This window comes from Myotis daubentonii, chromosome 10, assembly GCF_963259705.1.
Source record: "Myotis daubentonii chromosome 10, mMyoDau2.1, whole genome shotgun sequence".
Classification (NCBI taxonomy): Eukaryota; Metazoa; Chordata; class Mammalia; order Chiroptera; family Vespertilionidae; genus Myotis; species Myotis daubentonii.
The window spans coordinates 46,991,500-47,011,418 of record NC_081849.1 but is presented as its reverse complement, the minus strand read 5'-3'; the positions used below and the strand labels follow the sequence as shown (position 1 = coordinate 47,011,418).

The 19,919-nt window shown below is 41.2% G+C and overlaps 1 protein-coding gene across 9 annotated transcripts in view; it reads right to left on the bottom strand.

Annotated features, from left to right (window-relative positions):
- Positions 1-19,193, bottom strand: part of AKAP9 (A-kinase anchoring protein 9) — a 134,822-nt gene extending 115,629 nt beyond the window's left edge. For 8 of the 9 annotated variants that reach the window (XM_059712259.1, XM_059712268.1, XM_059712264.1 and 5 more), the window contains exon 1: positions 18,913-19,192. In XM_059712259.1, the coding sequence (XP_059568242.1) occupies positions 18,913-18,960 (48 nt within the window). In that variant the 5' untranslated portion in view covers positions 18,961-19,192. Of the gene's footprint in view, positions 1-18,912 lie in introns of all 9 variants that reach the window. The other variant, XM_059712266.1, reaches the window with a different exon arrangement.
- Between the last annotated feature and the right edge of the window lie 726 nt (positions 19,194-19,919).

Below are 19,919 nucleotides of genomic sequence, written 5' to 3'. Positions count from 1 at the left end.
TCTCAATAGGCCAATAACTATGGAGGAAATCGAAGCAGTAATCAAAAAGCTTCCAGCAAACAAAAGCCTGGGGCCAGATGGCTTCACAGGGGAGTTTTACCAAACATTCAAGGAAGACCTAAAACCTATCCTCCTCAGACTATGTCAAAAGATCCAAGAGGAAGGAACACTTCCCAGCTCATTCTATGAAGCCAACATCACCCTAATCCCAAAACCAGATAAAGACAATACAATGCCGAAACCGGTTTGGCTCAGTGGATAGAGCATCGGCCTGAGGACTGAAAGGTCCCAGGTTCGATTCCGGTCAAGGGCATGTACCTGGGTTGCAGGCACATCCCCAGTAGGAGATGTGCAGGAGGCAGCTGATCGATGTTTCTCTCTCATCGATGTTTCTAACTCTCTATCTCTCTCCCTCTCTCTCTGTAAAAAATCAATAAAATATATTTAAAAAAAAAAAGACAATACAATGAAAGAGAATTATAGGCCAATATCCCTCATGAACATAGATGCCAAAATCCTCAACAAAATCCTAGCAACTCGGATCCAGCAGTACATCAAAAAGATCATACACCATGACCAAGTAGGATTTATCCCAGGGATGCAAGGATGGTACAATATCTGTAAATCAATAAACGTGATACATCACATAAACAAATTGAGAGAAAAAAACCACATAGTCATATCAATTGATGTGGAAAAAGCATTTGACAAAATCCAACACCCTTTCTTGATAAAAACTCTCAGCAAGATAGGAATTGAGGGATCATACCTCAACATAATAAAAGCCATATATGACAAACCCACAGCCAACATCATAATCAATGGGCAAAACTAAAACCATTCCCCCTAAAAACAGGAACAAGACAGGGATGCCCCCTCTTACCACTCCTGTTCAACATAGTACTGGAAGTACTAGCCGTTGCGATCAGACACGAAGAAGAAATAAAAGGCATCCAGATTGGAAAAGAAGAAGTAAAACTGTCCTTATTTGCAGATGACATGATACTGTACATACAGAACCCTAAAGACTCCATCAAAAAATTATTAGACTTAATAAATGAATTCGGCAATGTAGCAGGATACAAAATTAATTTTAAGAAATCCATGGCATTTCTTTACACCAATAGTGAACTTACAGAAAGTGAAACTACAGAAGCAATCCCATTTACCATTGCACCAAAAAAATTAAAATACCTAGGAATAAACTTAACTAAGGAGGTAAAACACTTATATGCTGAAAACTACAGGACACTGAAAAAAGAGATAGAGGAAGACATAAACAGATGGAAGAATATACCGTGTTCATGGATTGGTAGAATCAACATCATCAAAATGTCCATACTACCCAAAGCAATTTATAGATTCAATGCAATCCCCACTAAATTACCAACGGCATATTTCACAAATCTAGAACGAACGTTCCAAAAATTCATCTGGAATAAAAAAAGACCCCGAATAGCTGCAGCAATCCTGAGAAAGAACAAAGTAGGTGGGATCTCAATACCAGATATCAAACTGTATTACAAAGCCACTGTTCTTAAAACAGCTTGGTACTGGCACAAGAACAGACATATAGATCAATGGAATAGAAAAGAGACCCCAGAAATTGACCCAAACCACTATGCCCAATTAATATTCGACAAAGGAGGCAAGAGCATACAATGGAGTCAAGACAGTCTTTTCAATAAATGGTGTTGGGAAAATTGGACAGATACATGCAAAAGGATGAAACTAGATCACCAACTCACACCATACACAAAAACAAACTCAAAATGGGTAAAAGACTTAAACGTAAGATGGGAAACCATAAAAATACTAGAGGAATCCACAGGCAGCGAAATCACAAACATATGCCGAAGAAATTTCTTCTCTGATAATGCTCCTAGGGCAATGGAAACTAAAGAGAAAATAAACAAATGGGACTACATCAAAATAAAAAGCTTTTGCACAGCAAAGGAAACCATCAACAAAACAACAAGAAGACCCACTACATGGGAGAACATATTTGCCAATGATACCACCGATAAGGGTTTAATTTCCAACATTTACAGGGATCTCATGAAACTTAACAAAAGGAAGATAAACAATCCAATAAAAAAAATGGGCAACGGAACTAGATAGACACTTTTCGAAAGAGGACATACAGAAGGCTGAAAGACATATGAAAACATGCTCAAAGTCACTAATTATACGAGAGATGCAAATCAAAACGACAATGCGTTATCATCTCACACCTGTCAGAATGGCTATCATCAACAAATCAACAAAAAACAAGTGTTGGAGAGGATGTGGAGAAAAAGGAACCCTTCTGCACTGCTGGTGGGAATGCAGACTGGTGCAGCCACTGTGGAGAACAGTATGGAGCTACCTCAGAAGACTAAAAATGGAACTCCCATTTGACCCAGTGATCCCACTACTAGGAATATATCCCAAGAAACCAGAAATGCCAATCAGAAAGGATATATGCACCCCTATGTTCATAGCAGCACAATTCACCATAGCTAAGATTTGGAAACAGCCTAAGTGCCCATCAGCAGATGAGTGGATTAGAAAACTGTGGTACATATACACAATGGAATACTATGCTGCGGTAAAAAAAAAAAAAGGAACTCTTGCCTTTTGCAACAGCATGGATGGAACTGGAGAGCATTATGCTAAGTGAAATAAGCCAGTCAGAGAAAGATAAATACCACATGATCTCACTCATTTGTGGATTATAGAGAACAACATAGACTGATGAAAAGGGACAGACCCAAAGACTGAGAAACAGCGATTAGGCTATCAATCCCCAGAAGGAAAGTAGGGGAGGGCGGGGGTAAGGGGAAGAGATCAACCGAAGGACTTGTATACATGTATATAAGCCAAACCAATGGACATGGACAACGGGGGGATGGGAGCATGAGTTTGTGTGTGGGGGGGAGGTTGGGGGTTAATGGGGGGATGAGGACACATTTGTAATACCTTAACTAATAATTAAAAAAAAGGAAAAAAAAATAAAAAAAATAAAAAATAAAAAAGCAAGAAAAAAAAAAAGTTCCATGGTCTTAGAATTAAAAATAGTAATTACATGAATTAAAACACAAAATAATCCCTCTCACCATAATCTCTCTCTTCCAATAGGCCCCAACCACTCCTCCCTCCCCTCCCCAAAACAAGACAAAATTCTCAAAAATAATGCTCAAAATAGCTTTTTACCAAGAATTCTGTTTTATAAAAGAGAGGTTAAAGGGGGGAAGAGGAGGACCTATGTAATATTTTCAACAATAAAAATTAAAAGAAAAAAACTGAGACACAAAGATGTTTAGGGACATACTAAAACTGACACTGTTTGATGATAATGCCTCCTCCATGATTAAATGCTCAAACTAAAATAAACTAAAACTAATAATGAAATTTTTTTACTTTTAATAAAAGGATTTTAGGCCACAAAAAAAAAGAGGTAGAGAGGGAACAAGATCATATCATTGATTTATTACAGCTATCTAAACTATTTTTATTATAAATCTAAAGGATGGCAAGCTAACACAAAGGAAATATCAGAAATTACTCAATCAGCTAATCATTTTATATTGAAATGATACACTTTAAATTACTGGAAAAACATTTAGTCTAAAACAGGCCAAAAATTCATACTATAGCCATCTGTGTTTGTCATTTGAAAGCCAATGATAAAAATATTAACATATGTTGGAAGAAAAATAGTTGCAAGATTTACTAGAAAGATATTATGTCCACATACACTTATATTTCAAAACTGATTCAGATCTCAAGAAAATATCCTGACTAGAATGTGAATAAACAACTAAATATAAATGAGTGAAAATGTATTCCTTAAACTCAGTATTTATAGCTTTATAAATGATCACTCTCATATACAGTACTTCTTTAAAATACTGTATAAAACATGCCAAGTTTTTATAATAATACTAGTAGCCCTGTGCACGAATCCGTGTGCCAGTAGCTCTCTGCGGGGCCTGGCCACTCGGCACCCGCTGCCCAGAGGCTCTCTGTGGCCCAGAGGCCCATCCGTGGCCGGGCACGGAATGCTTGCCTTGTCGCCAGGGCGAAGACGCAAACGTTTCCCCCCTCCCCCCACATGCTGCTCCGTGCCCGCTGCCCAGAGGCCCTCCACTGCCGGGGTGGAACGCTTGCCTCATTGCCGCAGCCACGAAGCAAGCATTCTGCCAGGCCACTCACGCTGCCTGCTCTCAGCGGCCACCCCCTGGGACTGGGGGACTCCGGTGGGGCTGAGAGGACTGGGTGTCGCCATCTTGTTGCTATGGGCACCGCCATCTTTGTGATGGACTGACGGTTAATTTGCATATTACCCTTTTATTAGATAGGATCACATCAAAAAACTTTCTTTTAAAAAAAATCCTCACTAGAGGAGATGTTTATTGATTTTAGAGAGAGAGGAAGAAGAGGAAGAGGCAGAGAGAGAGAAATATCAATGTGAGAGAGAAACATATATCAGTTGCCTCCCGTACTTGCTCTGACAGGGGATGGAATCCAAAACCTAGGTATGTGCCCCAACCAGGAATTGAACCCATAACCTTTTGGTATACAGGATGACGCTCCAACCTACTGAGCAACCCAGTCAGGGTTGTTGTGTTTCTTGAGTGTTTACTACGTGCCAGGCACTCTGCTAGACATGAATTAAAACATATGGCCCTAACAGTAGGATGTTTTAGTCTAGGTCAGCCTATTACTTCACTGAATTATGAGAAACAAGTAAGATAAAAGTTAGTGTACAATTTTATAAACCAAACAGTCCTCTATAAGAAGGTGGTATGGAAGCCTCTTGTACTAATTTTCTCAAAGATGGCTTTCTGTAAGAGGTATGGTTGTAGAGTTTTATATCTGTGAAGGAAATTACTTGGCAAATGGCAGATATTAACAGCAGTTCATTTATTTAGCAAATATTTACTACCTAGCATGTATTCAGCCCAGCGCTAAAGGCAGAGCAGGTAGTGATGAATCAGATACAAAACCTATTCCTTTGAAGTGTAATTAAGTTAGAAAGAACAAATTAAACAAATATAGATAAATACAGAAATATATCATTTCAAGAGATAAATATGCTTCGAACAAAGAGTATAAGGTATAAAGAAAACATACAACAGACTTAATTTGGAAGAGGATATGGGGAGAGGTCAGGAAGTATTGAGAAAGAATGTGGAAGCGGAGAATTGAAGACCAAGATTATAATAAGTAACAGGCAAAACAGAATAGAATAATATCTGACTCCAAATTCAGGATTCTTCCATGATATCAATATGTATGCCATGCATTCTGAGCTCTCTTTTCCTTCATTTGTCATTATACTTCATTTCCTAGAACACTAAAGTTAAAGACACAAACAAATGAAATCACCAAACCAATACTGTTTTGACAAGATAGGGGGAAAACACACATACCCCCCCCCCCAAAGAGAATATTACAATATATTTTAAAAATATTATCTAGTCTCTCCAGTTTTCAAAAATTGCTAAAAGTAGAGCTATTTTCTATGTTTCTGCTGCAGAAAATTTAAAATATCCTAATTAATTCTAATTATGGTGATTATTTGTACTTGTCAGGGCTGCCTTTAAACTTTTGTAATATTCCCAAGAATGCTGTACAAACGATTACAGCAAAACTCCAGGGGCCTAACTATGAAAACAAAAGATTACAACAGTTGACCCAAAGACAATTTGTGTATAGAGTGAAGTAGGGCAACTGCAAGCAAAGAAGACAAAAGCAATATTTTGTGCTCTGAAGCATATTTTCTAACAACATCAGAAATACAAACTGTTGGAAAGTAACAGTGCCAAATAGACCAAGGAAATCAGATATGGTAAAAACCACAGCACTTTACATTACTGCGCCATCTGTCCTATTTATATTCTATAATCTCATTCAATGCAGACTTTTTTCTTAAATAAAAGTTTTGGAACCCCACATGTAAGAAGAAAACAGATTCTGCAGTCTCAGGAATTAACTTAATTTTACATATGTTAACATAGTTCATTGTCTGGCACATAGTAGACATAAATATTTGTTGAATTAATGTTTCAAAAAGAATATGGATTTCATTTAATAAAGTAATTAACTGCCGAAACTGGTTTGGCTCAGTGGATAGAGCATTGGCCTGCGGACTGGAAGGTCCCAGGTTCGATTCCAGTCAAGGGCATGTACCTGGGTTGCGGGCACATCCCCAGTGGGAGGTGTGCAGGAGGCAGCTGATCGATGTTTCTCTCTCATCGATGTTTCTAACTCTCTATCTCTCTCCCTTTCTCTCTGTAAAAAATCAATAAAATATATTTTAAAAAAAAGTAATTAACTGTTGTGTCTACAGAGACCCCAATAAGGTTGCTAAGTGACAATGGACAAGCCACTTAACCACAGCAGAACTGTTTCTTCAACTGTACAGTGAAGAGGTAGATTCGAGGATCTTTTAAGATTTCTTCCCAGATGTAAGAGTTTTTTGTGTGTTTTTTTGAGAATTTTTTCCAATTGTTCCCTTTCTTTTCTCCTCTCCCTACTTTCACTTATTATAAAAGAGAAAAACTAGAATTCTACATTTAAAATAACTTGCTTGAAAAAACAACTCAATAAGCAGTGTCTATTACAAAATGATCCCAAATAAAAAAAGATATAAAACAAAAAATAGAAAGATTACATTGTAGTATTCAGAACATATCACTTCTAAGTATATAAAATTATAAAAATATTGTTTTAGGCTCATATTACTAATTATATGGAGTCAAATTATTATTTCAGAAGAAATACCTACAAGGTAAGCTCCAGGAGGGAAGGGGTTTTTATTATTTTATTTTTTCCTTTTTTTTTTATTGCTTAAAGTATTACAAAGGGTATTACATATGTGTCTTTTTTTTTGGTTAGGGGTTTTTAATTAACACTCTAAGTCTAAAACAGTGCCTGCACATAGTAAAAAAAAAAAAAAAAGGCAGTAATTTATTTTTTATAGAAAAGAGACACCACTAAGCAATAATTTTAGGCATTATTCCTTAGAACTTCAGAATACCTGCATAGCTTCTTTAAAAAAAATAAGATGATGCCCTAACTGGTTTGGCTCAGTGGATAGAGTGTCAGCCTTCGAATTGAAGGGTCCCAGGTTCCATTCTGGTCAAGGGCACATGCCTGGGTTGTGGACTTGATCCCCAGTAGGGGATATGCAAGAGGCAGCCAATCTATGATTCTTGCTCATAGCTCTCCGCACTAGTAGCTCTCACCCTGCCTCACCTGCTGTGAGAGCCGCTGCTCACAGGCGGTGGGGGGGGCGGGGGTGTGGGTTGGGGGGAGGGACTGAGAGGCGCTCAATGCACCTCATGGTGACTGGTCGTTTGGTCATGTCAGTGTCACGGCATTACAGCCATGGGCCTTTCATAATATAGATTGCATGTCTCCTTTTTCCCCTCCTTAACCTCTCCCAGCCACTCCCACCACCCAGCACATGCCCTCACCCCCCCTACTGTCTGTGTCAATTGGTTAGGCTTATATGCATGCATACAAGTCCTTTGGTTGATCTCTTACATGCCCCCCTCACCCTTCCCTGCCTTCTGAGGTTTGACAGTCTGTTCGATGCTCTGTGTCTCTGGATCTATTTTTGTTCATTAGTTTATGTTGTTAATTATATTCCACAAATGGGTGAGATCATGTGATATTTATCTTTCTCTGACTGGCTTATTTCGCTTAGCATAATGCTCTCCAGGCCCATTCATGCTGTTGCAAATGGTAAGAGTTCTTTCTTTTTTATAGCAATGTTGTATTCCATTGTGTAGATATGCCACAGTTTTTTAATCCACTTATCTGTTGATGGGCACGTAGGCTGTTTCCAAATCTTAGCTATGGTAAATTGTGCTGCTATGAACATAGGGGTGCATTTATCCTTTCTGATTGGTATTTCCAATTGCTTGGAATATATTCCTAGAAGTGTGATTACTGGGTCAAATGGGAGTTCCATACTGTTTTCCACAGTGGCTGCACCAGTCTGCATTCCCACCAGCAGTGCACGAGTGTTCCTTTTTCTCTGCATCCTCTCCAGCACTTGCCATTTATTGATTTGATTATAGCCATTCTGACAGGTGTGAAATGGTACCTCAATGTTGTTTTGATTTGCATCTCTCGGATGATTAGTGACTTGGTGCCGGGGTCCAACCCCAGCAGGTCCAGGGGTCCCCAAAGGTGTGGACGGAGTCGGCAAAGAAGGAATAACACGAAGGCAGCGTTCAGTTGATCAGCAGCCCAGCCAGGATCTCTAGCCTGGATCTCCAGCCAAGTTCTGGTCTGGATCTCCAGAGAGGTTCTGCTTTGGATTTCCAGCGAGGTTCTGTAGCCATGTTCCCTCGCTAGGTTCTCCAGCCAAGTTCTGGACGGAGTAGGCGAAGAAGGAATGACACGGAGACAGGGTTCAGTTGATCAGCAGCCTAGCCAGGATCTCCAGCCAAGTTCTGGTCTGGATCTCCAGAGAAGTTCTGCTTAGGATCTCCAGCCAGGTTCTGTGTCCATATTCTCTTGCTAGATTCTCCAGCCAGGTTCTGTCCAGGCTCTCCAGTCAGGTTCAGTGTCCAGGTTCCAGTCAGGTTCTCCTGCCAATCTCTGTAGTCAGGTTCAGTCCAGGATCCCTTGCCATGTTCTCCCGCTAGGCTCTGTCTCTAGGCTCCGAGGCCAGTCCCTCTCCAGGATCCTCCGGCATGCTCTCTCCAGCGAAGTTCTTCTGTCTCTAGAGAACATTCTGTGTAGGTTCTGTGCCTAGGCTCTGTCTCTCTTGGTCCTGTCTTCCAAGCCCTGTGTTCTCAGTTCTGTGTTCTGAGTTCTGTCTCTTTCTGTCTTGTTACAACTGTATTTATACCAGTTGATTCAATCCTATCAATCTCTATTACAAAGGTTAGGGCGTTTCTTATCTCCATTCCAGGGAGAAAAGATTATGTAGTTTAAGCATGATTGTTTGTAGTTAAAGGGATTAATTACCCGCCTGGCACTTAGTTGAGGGGTTTTATTCCCTCCCTAACTTCAGGGGAAAATCCCTACCTGGGGAAAACAACCTTTCTCAGAGACCTTGGTTAAAACACATAGTGCCAAGAAGGTGAGCAAACATATTAAGAACAGTATGCCATATATGCCAGGTCCCTTGAAACAGCAAGGATGGACCGGCTCCCGGCAACTTGGAGCATGTTTTCATATGTTTCTTGGCCTTCTGTATGTCCACTTTCGAAAAGTGTCTATTTAGCTCCTTTGCCCATTTTTTGATTGGGTTGTTTATCTTCCTGACTTCCCTATAAATTTTGGAGATTAAACCCTTATCCGAGATAACATTGGCAAATGTTTTCCCATGCAGTGGGCTCTCTTGTTGTTTTGTTGATGGTTTCTTTTGCTGTGCAGAAGCTTTTTATTTTGATGTAGTTCCATTTGTTTATTTTCTCCTTAGTGTCCATTGCCCTAGGAGCTGTATTAGTAAAGATATTGCTACCACATATGTCTGACATTTTGCTGCCTATGGATTCTCCTAGGATTTTTATGGTTTCTCATCTTACATTTAAGTCCTTTATCCATTTAGAGTTTATTTTTGTGTATGGTGTAATTTGGTGATCTACTTTCATTTTTTTGCATGTATCTGTCCAACTTTCTCAACACCATGTATTGAAGAGACTGTCTTGACTCCATTGTATGCTCTTGCCTCCTTTGTCAAATATTAATTGAGCATAATGGTCTGGGTCAATTTCTGGGTTCTCTGTTCTGTTACATTAGTCAATATGTCTGTTCTTGTGCCAGTACCAGGCCGTTTTGAGAACAGTGGTTTTGTAACATAGCTTGATATCTGGTATTGTGATCCCTCCAACTCTGTTCTTCTTTCTCAGGATTTCTGTTGCTATTGGGGGGTCTTTTTTTATTCCAGATGAATTTTTGGAGTTTGTTCTATGGTCTGTGAAATATGCTGCTGGTATTTTAATGGGGATTGCATTGAATCTATAGATTGCTCTGAGTAGTATGGACATTTTAATGATGTTGATTCTATCAATTCATGAACACAGTATATTCTTCCATTTGTTTATGTCTTCCTTTATCTCTTTTTTCAACATTCTGTAGTTTCCCAAGTACTGGTCTTTTACCTCCTTAGTTAAGTTTATTCCTAGTTATCTTAATTTTTTTGTTGCTATGGTAGATGGGATTTTTTTTCTTTTTTAGTTTCTCTTTCTGTGAGTTCATTATTGGTGTATAAAAAAGCCATAGATTTCTGTGTGTTAATTTTGTATCCTGCTACATTGCCGAATTCATTTAAGTTTAGTAGTTTTATGGTGGAGTATTTAGGGTTTTCTATGTACAATATCATGTCATCTGCAAATAATGACAGTTTTACTTCTTCTTTTCCAATTTGGACGCCTTTTATTTCTTCTTGTCTGATTGCTATGGCTAGCACTTCCAGTACTATGTCGAACAGGAGTGGTGAAAGCGCTTGTTCATTTTCTTGTTCCTGTTCTCAGGGGAAATGGTTTTAGTTTTTGTCCATTGAGTATGATGTTGGCTGTAGGTTCTATTCCTACTTTGCTGAGAATTTTTATCAAGAAAGGGTGTTGGATTTTGTCTAATGCTTTTTCTGCATCAACTGATATGATTATGTGATTTTTGTCTCTCAATTTGTTTATGTGATGTATAACATTTATTAATTTGCAGATATTGTACCAGCATTGCATCCTCAGAATAAATTCCACTTGGTCATGGTTGATGACCTTTCTAATGTAATGCTGGATCAGATTTGCTAGAATTTTGTTGAGGATTTTAGCATCTATGTTCATCAGGGATATTGGCCTGTAATTCTCTTTCTTTGTAGTGTCTTTATCTGGTTTTGGGATTAGGGTAATGCTGGCTTCATAGGAAGAGCTTGGAAATGTGCCTTCCTCATAATTTTTTGAAATCTGAAGAGGACAGGTTTTAGACTTCTTTGAATGTTTGGTAAAACTCCCCTGTGAAGCCATCTGAACCATGGTTTTTGTTTGCTGGAAGTTTTTTGATTACTGCTTCAATTTGATCGGTAGTTATTGGCCTATTCAGGTTTTTTGATTCTTTCTGATTGAATTTGGAAGATTGTATTTTTCTAGGAATAGAAACTACAAATAGGAATAGCAACAGTAGCCATAGCTCTTAGAATAGTTACATGGATTAAATGAGATAATAAATGTAAAACCCTTAACACAATGTCTAGCATTAGAAAGTACTCAAAAACTGACAGCTACTATCATCAAACTCATATTCTTCTTTCTTCCACTCTCATCCTTTTCATTTTCCAAGTGACAGACAATGAGGTAGGAACAGAAGTGGGGATAAATCAAGAAATATTTGGAAGGTAAAATCAGCAGGTGATTAACTGTTTAAAGAAATGCTTACCAATGAAAGATGCCTAATTTCAATTTCGGTAGAATCTTATTGAGAAATTTAGTTTTCCTTATAATTTATCACTTAATTTATTATGAGAACTTTTTCTAGCTTCCACATTAGAAGAAATTAACTTATATTTCAATAATCAGTAGTCTATAATAAATAAATATTCTGCAGTCATAGTTTAGCTCTTATTACAAAAACTTTATATCCTATATAATAAAAGGCCAGTGACCATAATGGCATAACCACCAGAATGACCAATCGACCAGTCACTATGAGGTGCATTAGTCCCTTTGCCCAGCCCACAGGCTCCGATCACTGGATAGCCAACGGGGAACCACGGAGGAACAGGGGTGTGTGGTGGCGGAGCGGGACTGGGGACTGGCAACCAGGTGGCAGACCTCTTGGTCCCTCCCACTGGCCTACAGGCTCTGTTCAGGGAACAGGGGTGGGTGGCGGCGGGATGGGACTGGGGACTGGCAAGGGGGCGGAAGATGGCCCTGATTGCAGGCTAGGCCTAGGGACCCTATCCATGCACAGTTTTGTGCGCTGGGCCTCTAGTATAAAAATAAGAGGTGTTTTTGTTTGAAAATACTTTTTGCCCTAATTTTGTTACAGTCCAGTCACTTAGATATAGCCAATCTTTTCATTTCCTCTTTTCCATGTACTCATTCAGTTTTGAGTTTCACGAATAGGACATAATAGACCTCCTTGCTAAGTCTCTCTTCATTGAATTATGGCTCTTTTACCCAATCACTTCCCTATCCCTGTTCTTGCCAACCTTTGGATTTGCCTTAGAAACCTTTCTTCGATACTATACACTTCAAGAAGCTTGTTATGCTTACTCTTTCTTTCATATTATCTCTCCTAAAACTTATAATCTAGCCGAAGTCGGTTTGGCTCAGTGGATAGAGCGTCGGCCTGCGGACTGAAGGGTCCCGGGTTCGATTCCGGTCAGGGGCATGTACCTGGGTTGCGGGCACATCCCCAGTGGGGGGTGTGCAGGAGGCGGCTGATCGATGTTTCTCTCTCATCGATGTTTCTAACTCTCTGTCTCTCTCCCTTCCTCTCTGTAAAAAATCAATAAAATATTTAAAAAAAAACAAACTAATTTGTGACTGTTAGCCTTTGTTGGGAAAAAAAACCATGACTTTTAGATTATAAGTTTTTTTGTTTGTTTTTTAAAATATATTTTATTGATTTTTTACAGAGAGGAAGGGAGAGAGACAGAGAGTTAGAAACATCGATGAGAGAGAAACATCGATCAGCCGCCTCCTGCACATCCCCCACTGGGGATGTGCCCGCAACCCAGGTACATGCCCTTGACCGGAATCGAACCCGGGACCCTTCAGTCCGCAGGCCGACGCTCTATCCACTGAGCCAAACCGGCTTCGGCAACACAAATTAGTTTTTAAGTCGCAGACAATGCACCATTGTTGTAATAAGTGTTGATAAAAGTATCAACTGCTGTATCCACTATGAAAATTACGTAAGCTATGTCACATCCTATATAATAAAAGGGTAATATGCAAATTGACCAAATGGCCGAACAGTGGAATGACCATCCGGATGATCATCCGGGACCATGCTATGACACCCACTGGCACCAGGCCAGCCAAGGTGGGTGCGATGTGATTGGTCGGGGGCCTAGCCATCACCCCATGATCACCCCATAGAGGAAGGTCCAGGCCACTGGCCAGCAGGGTGATCAATCAGGGGGCTCCATGATTGCCCCAAAGAGGGAGGCCCAGGCCACCAACCGGCGTGCTGTGGTGGGTGGGCAGGGCCTCCCTCTGCAAGGGAAGCCTGGGTCACATGTGCCAGCAGCCGGAAGGAAGGAAGGCCTACTCTTGCATGAATTTCGTGCATCAGGCATCTAGTACAAAATAAAAAAGCTAGCCCTGGCTGGTGTGCTCAGTGGTTAGAGCAGCAGCCCTCCAACAGAAGGGTCACAGATTTGATTCCCAGTTAAGGGCACACACCTGGGTTGCAGGTTCGATCCCCAGCCCTGGTTGGGACACATGTAGGAGGCAAACAATTGATGTGTCTTTCTCACAACAATGTTTCTCTCTCTCTCTCTCTCTCTCTCTCTCTCTCTCTCTCTCTCTCTCTCTCTCCTCCTCCTCCTCCTCCCTCCCTTCCTTCCTCCAACTCCTCCTTCTTTTCTTTCCTCCCTTCCACACACACTCTCTCTAAAAATCAATGGAAACCTCAGATGAGGATTAAACAAAAGAAAATTTAAAAGAAACAGGTAATGAACAACTTTTGCAGTAGTAGTGGAGCAGTGTATCTGATAGGCAAAGAACAATTTTACACCATAAGTAACTTTGTCTATCAGTTATTGAAAAGTCATGTCACTAATATTCTAATATACAGCTTGCAATGACCACTGTTCTTTTTGCATAAAATTGGCACCATTGTCAAACTGAAAATGCTCATTAAACAAATAAATATCCTATAGTTACTACTTATTAAATGTAATGGGCAAAATTTTTAACTATTATCCATCAAGCCCTAGCTGGTTTGAATCACTGGATAGAGCTTTGGCCTGCGGACTGTAGGGTCCTGGGTTCAATTCTGGTCAAGGGCACATGCCCAGGTTGCGGGCTCGATCCCCAGTAAGGGGTGTGTGGGAGGCAGCTGATCAATGATTCTCCTTCATATTGATGTTTCTATCTCCCTCTCCCTTCCTCTCTGAAATCAATAAAAATACAGTTTAAAAAATTATTCATCAAATAATGCCAATTAGCCCTAACCGGTTTGGCTCAGTGGATACAGCGTCGGCCTGCAGACTGAAAGGTCCCAGGTTCGATTCCGGCCAAGGGCATGTACCTTGGTTGCGGGCACATCCCCAGTAGGAGGTGTGCAGGAGGCAGCGGATCGATGTTTCTCTGTCATCGATGTTTCTAGCTCTCTATCCCTCTCTCTTCCTCTCTGTAAAAAAATCAATAAAATATGTTTAAAAAAAATAATGCCAATTATATAAATGCTGAATGGTGCACAACTCTGGTCTTACAGAATTTTGCTACATTAGAATATTAAAAAGTATAAACAAAATATTAAAAATTATACCTAATGTGAATTTACAGGAGTAATAATTTTATACTAAATACACACTATCCTCTAATTTTGTTCGCTAATATTACAATACTTTCTTTATGTAATATTGCAAATAATTTTACTTGGAAAAAAAATGAAATCATTTAAAGTGGAGTTAGAATAGTTTGGTTCAACACAAGGATAGCCTGTGTCATGCTGTCCCTGTCAGCACCTTGTAAATGGGGTGAGCCCAGCTCTGAAAATATTTACTTAACAATGCAGCAATGTCTCACATCTCCCAGGGTGAGGCTTGCAACATTAACACTGAGGAAGTAACTGAGGGCCTAACAGCAAATAAAAAAGCCAACAAGTAACAGAAAAACTAAACTGTCATAAACGGCCTATTCACCAGGCTCCATTGGCCCTTGATTTCTACAAACCATTTTATCTAACTCAGTTACTGGGTTCTCTAGTTACCGCAAATCTAAAATGGCACATTGGGGCAGAAGCAGATGAGGAGTAAGGCAGGATGAGCATGTCCATAGCAATGAGAACTGGCAGCAAGGAAAATCGGGAAAAACTACAAAACCAGAAATATCTCTATATATCTAATAGTACAGAATCCCAACTATATAATACAAGCAACAATGAAATAAGATTAACAGCTGCCACCAGGTGGCTCAGTTGGTTGAAGCATTGTCCTGTAACACCAAAAAGTTTGTGGGTTTGATTCCTGGTCAGGGCACATACCTAGGTTTTGAGTTAGATACCTAGTCAGGAAGCATATGGGAGGCAACCAATCAATGTCTCTCCCCTCCCGCCACCCCCCCCCCCCCCATCTTCCTCTCAATAAACATATCTTTGGGTATCTATAATAATAAAAGGGTAATATGCTAATTAGACCAGACGTCTTCTGGACTTCATTCTGGACGGCCTTCCTGACCAAGCTGGGCCGGAGGGAAGCCGGGCCGGTCCCAGGTGCCTGCGGGCTGTCGGGAAGCCGGTGGTGGCCGCTGGGGGAAGGAAGGTCTACTCTTGCATGAATTTTCGTGCATTGGGCCTCTAGTGAGGATATATATAAAAAAAGAAGAAATAAGAATTGCAGTTCCAAGACTGCACTAAAATGAGGGCCTTCGGAAACCTTGTTATTCTGTGCCTCATTTTCTTGTTCTGTATAACATGTTCTTCAACACAATATGTCTGATAAGCTTTGTGTTTTTAGAAATGGTATTTAAACATTTTTTTTACTGATCATAAAAGAAATATATTGTACAGAATTTGGAAATGCTAGAAGTGTACAGAAAATTTAAATTGCCAATAACCCACCACCCAGAGATAACAATCATTTACATCTTGGTGGATTTTCCCCCCAGATTTCTTCACATATAAAAATGGAAATATATATTTTTGGTAACATTTTTATTAACCTTGCATTATCTGTGGGCATTTTCCCAACTCAAAAAGTCTTTGCAGAAATATTTTAATGACTACATATATAAAAATTTATTCTCTTATCATTATAGACTTTGGTTGGTATAAAACATTTTATAAAATATATTATACTGTACACATGACAAGTCATTTAAAAATTATTATTTATCAGATCTAGATACAGAAAGAAAAATGATCAGTAAAAAGCGTATCAAACACCAAGAAAAAATTTAAAAGTTGTGGTTTGTAAAACCAGGTTATCAAATACAGCATTTAAGTCCAATAAATAAACAAGACATTTAGAAAACTAAGTATCTAAATAAATTTTGGAAATAATCATTTTAAGTGATTTCTGATGCCAGCGATAAGAGACTTCCAATTAGGAGAATTCTGGATTACTATTATTCAATTACAACATGCTAGTGAAAGAGCACCCATTAACAACTCATAGTCATTTTGCTCATTCATTCATTAAGCAAAAGAAATAAGAATTACAGTTCCAGGGCTACACTAAAGTGAGGGCCCTTAGGGGACCTAGTTATTCCGTTCTTGTTCTGTATAACATGTTCTTCAACATAATATATCTGATAAGCTTTGTTTAAGCAGCACCCATTAACAACTCATACTCATTCGGCTCATTCATTCATCTACTATTCTATAGGCATTATGCTAGGCTGCATTAATATCAATATTAAGAGACTTCTTTGTAAAAGCCTTAAAAATAATGTAGCAGCATTGAAACATATTAACAAATGAAAAAATTCACCTCAAATCCTACTAATCCTAATCCACTAACTGTATTTATTACCCAGTGTCTGTCTCGCCCATTAAACCGTGTGCAACTTGAGAACAAAGACTGTCACCACCTCTATATTCCCTCTATAAAAGAGAAGTTCAACGTAGGTTTGCCAAATGAGTTTACATTTACAATCTAAACTTTTTAAATCCTAATCTAAAAGCGCACATTTATACAAAGGAAATAATGTACACACTATTTTTAATGATGCTGTTTTATCTTTTCTATGTTCCTATCAGTCTTCATAATCTTAATGCTGCATAATATCCCATCACACTTATATAATATAGTTTAGAAAACAATTATCCTAATATTGTCTTTGAAGCTTGTTTCTAGTGTTTTTATATGGTATAGCTAATGCTCCAGCAAATATATCTTGCTTTCTAAGTCTCACAGATTTCCTTCTGACTAGAAAAATTGGCCTCAACAATAGGGGAATATAATCTTCTACAATAAAAGGGAATGTTAAAGAGATTTTTTTACCCCATAGGGAGAATTTAAAAGACAAAGAACACACATACAAAGAAACTCTTAGAATTCCTTTTTGCCAAATCAAAGCAATTTAAATAAATCCTCTATTAGGAAATGTGCTGTCCAAAGGAAAGTACGTTTTGTAGGACTGCTTCACACATATTTAGAAAAGATACTTCTAGGGGCAAGGAGTAAAAATTCTGAGGTAACAAACATAATGTCTACTTAAAACGTCAATGCTTTTGGAAGGAGGTGCACACTTTACCTCCACTTTCTTGGGTTCATAGAACTTGCTCAGATCCTCAGGCTGAAGAAATGTAAGCAACTTAGGGCTTCTGAAGATGGCTTGATTCCCCTTTCCTTCCATTTATAGATCCTAAAGTAACATAATCCACCTGGTAATATACAAGCACTTAAGCTTTGACCTCTGAAGGGGCTTGTGAGAAAGCCAACTATATTTTAGAAAAATGAAGCTAGTTCATATACACATTCATTTAAGAGAGTTGTGTTGAGCATCTACTATTAAATCTCTGCAGTATGGGCCTTCAGTGATTACTGAAATAATAGACCACGCCTCCTTTGTCACTTTATTTGGAGGAAGGGAAGAAGAGAGAAAAAGCAGTTAACCAGATTATAATGTAATTGTGGTCCAAGTATGATTGCTAACAATCATCTCAAATGAGATAATATCATCTATAAAAGATAACTTCATTATAGGGAAGGGGGCCTTTGAAGCCAGCCAAAAGATATGCTCAACTCTGTAATTTTTTAAATCGTCACCCGAGGATATATTTTTATTGATTTTTAGAGAGAGAGAGAGAAGGAAGAGAAAGAGAAATATCAATGGGTTGCCTCCTACAATGCACCCTGACCGGGAATTGAACCTACAACCGTTTAGTGTACGGGAGGACGCTCCAACTGAACCACCCGGCCAGGGCTCAAGTATGGATTTTTAAAAAATGCTATTGAATGTATATTGTCTATGTCAAATTTTTCATGAGGCCCAGTGAAAAAACCCGTGTATAATTTTGTGTTGCCTGCTTTACAGTATTTTTTAAAACACACACGTAATGACTCGCCAAGACATAGAATTCACTTATTTGGAGCAGGAATTACATAGGTGTCGCTACGGCTATGGAGCCTCCCCGCCCCAGAAGTTCCATGCACAGTACATACTGCACTAACATTCCGCACCACACAAAAGCGCATGCCATGACAAAGACTCCCAACGCACACGCACACGCGCGCACACACACACACACACACACGCACACACAGCCATGCTTCTGAGGGCGCCCTGCACGCCGTGCACAGCTGGCACTTGTGGCACCCTCGGCCGGCCCCCGAGGAGGCAGCTGTCACAGGCCGTCCCACGCCCAGGAGGCCAGCGGGCATCTAAGAAAGCCGAGGTCACGATCCGCGAGCAAATCCCGCACCCAGGAAGGAAAAGCCCTAAAGCCCAACTTGAAAAGCACAAGGACTGCGCTCCCCAGAAAACTGGCCCCCAGCGCGACAGGCTGGAGATCCAGAAGCAATAAACACCAGCGCATAGCAATACAGTCAAGGGGGGGTGTCCTTGGGGGATCCCGAGAAAGAAGCCACCCCACCCCGTCCCCACGGAAGTATCTCCTGGGTGCACCGCCAGCGTTTTCATGGAAAAGGAGAGCAAGGCGAGGGGGAGGCAGACCTGATCCCCTGCCCCGGCAGCGCGCCGGGGTGCGGGCGGCACTCCCCAGGCCCCCTCCCTCCCCTCCAGCCCCCGCCCCCACCGCGGCCCTGCAGCCTGCGGCTCTCACCTTCGCTTTGCCCAACTCCAGCTTCTTCTGTCTCTCCTCGTCCTCCATGGCCTCTGCGGGGAAGGCTGGGGGCAGGCAGAGAGAGGGCGGGGGGAGGAGGGAAAGGTCGGTTCAGGCGGAGGGGGCACCTCCGGCGCCGGCCCCGGGAGCCAGGCCGGCAGCGCTCCCCCCGGCGAAGTGGAACGGCTCCGCGCTCAGAGGCTGGCGGCCCTCGGGCGCCCGGGCAGCGCCGTCACCGCCGCCGCCATCTTCGTCTCCACGTAAACACACGGCGGGGCGGGGGGAGGAACGTCGGTCCGCGCAGCCTCCGCGCGCCCGGGTGCGGGCAGGTGCACCCGCCGCCCCGCCCTCCCTGCGCCCGCGGCCCCGCTCGGCGCCCGGGGGCGACCACCGCCCGGCCTGGAGCCCGGCCTGGAGCCCGGCCCGGAACCGGCCCCCACCGGCGCGGGGCGAGCCCCTTCCCGGACGAACGCCCCGGGGCCGGCCCGGCTGCGGAGGTGGGAGAGGGGGTGTGTCCCGGGCGCCCGCGGACCCCACCCCGCGTCCCAGGGACTCTGGTTGCTTTTAAGACGCGGAGATGTTTCAAGTTACAAAAATAACAGGCCCGGTGATGGACGGTGAACACACAATACAGGGTACAAGTATCACCCCGGTAAATCCAGTAAAAAGGGAGAAAACCGCTGCAGAATGGGAGGAAATAATAGTAATAAAAATAACAGATGCCTAACGGTGAAATCGGTGACACCGAGAAACCCCAAAGGAAAAGATTAGGGGTGGGAGGAAGGGACCGGAGGGACCTCAGTTTTCAACCTAGATTGACTCCCCGACTGGAAGAATTGGGAGTAGCCAGCAGCTCTCATCACTTCTTCTTCTTTTTTTTTTTTTTTAAAAAAATTTTTTTGTATTGATTTCAGAGAGGAAGAGAGAGAAAGTCAACGATGAGAATCACTGACCGCTGCCTCCGGCGCGTCCCCGGGAGGGGGCGGGGCCTGCCACCGGGGCACGTG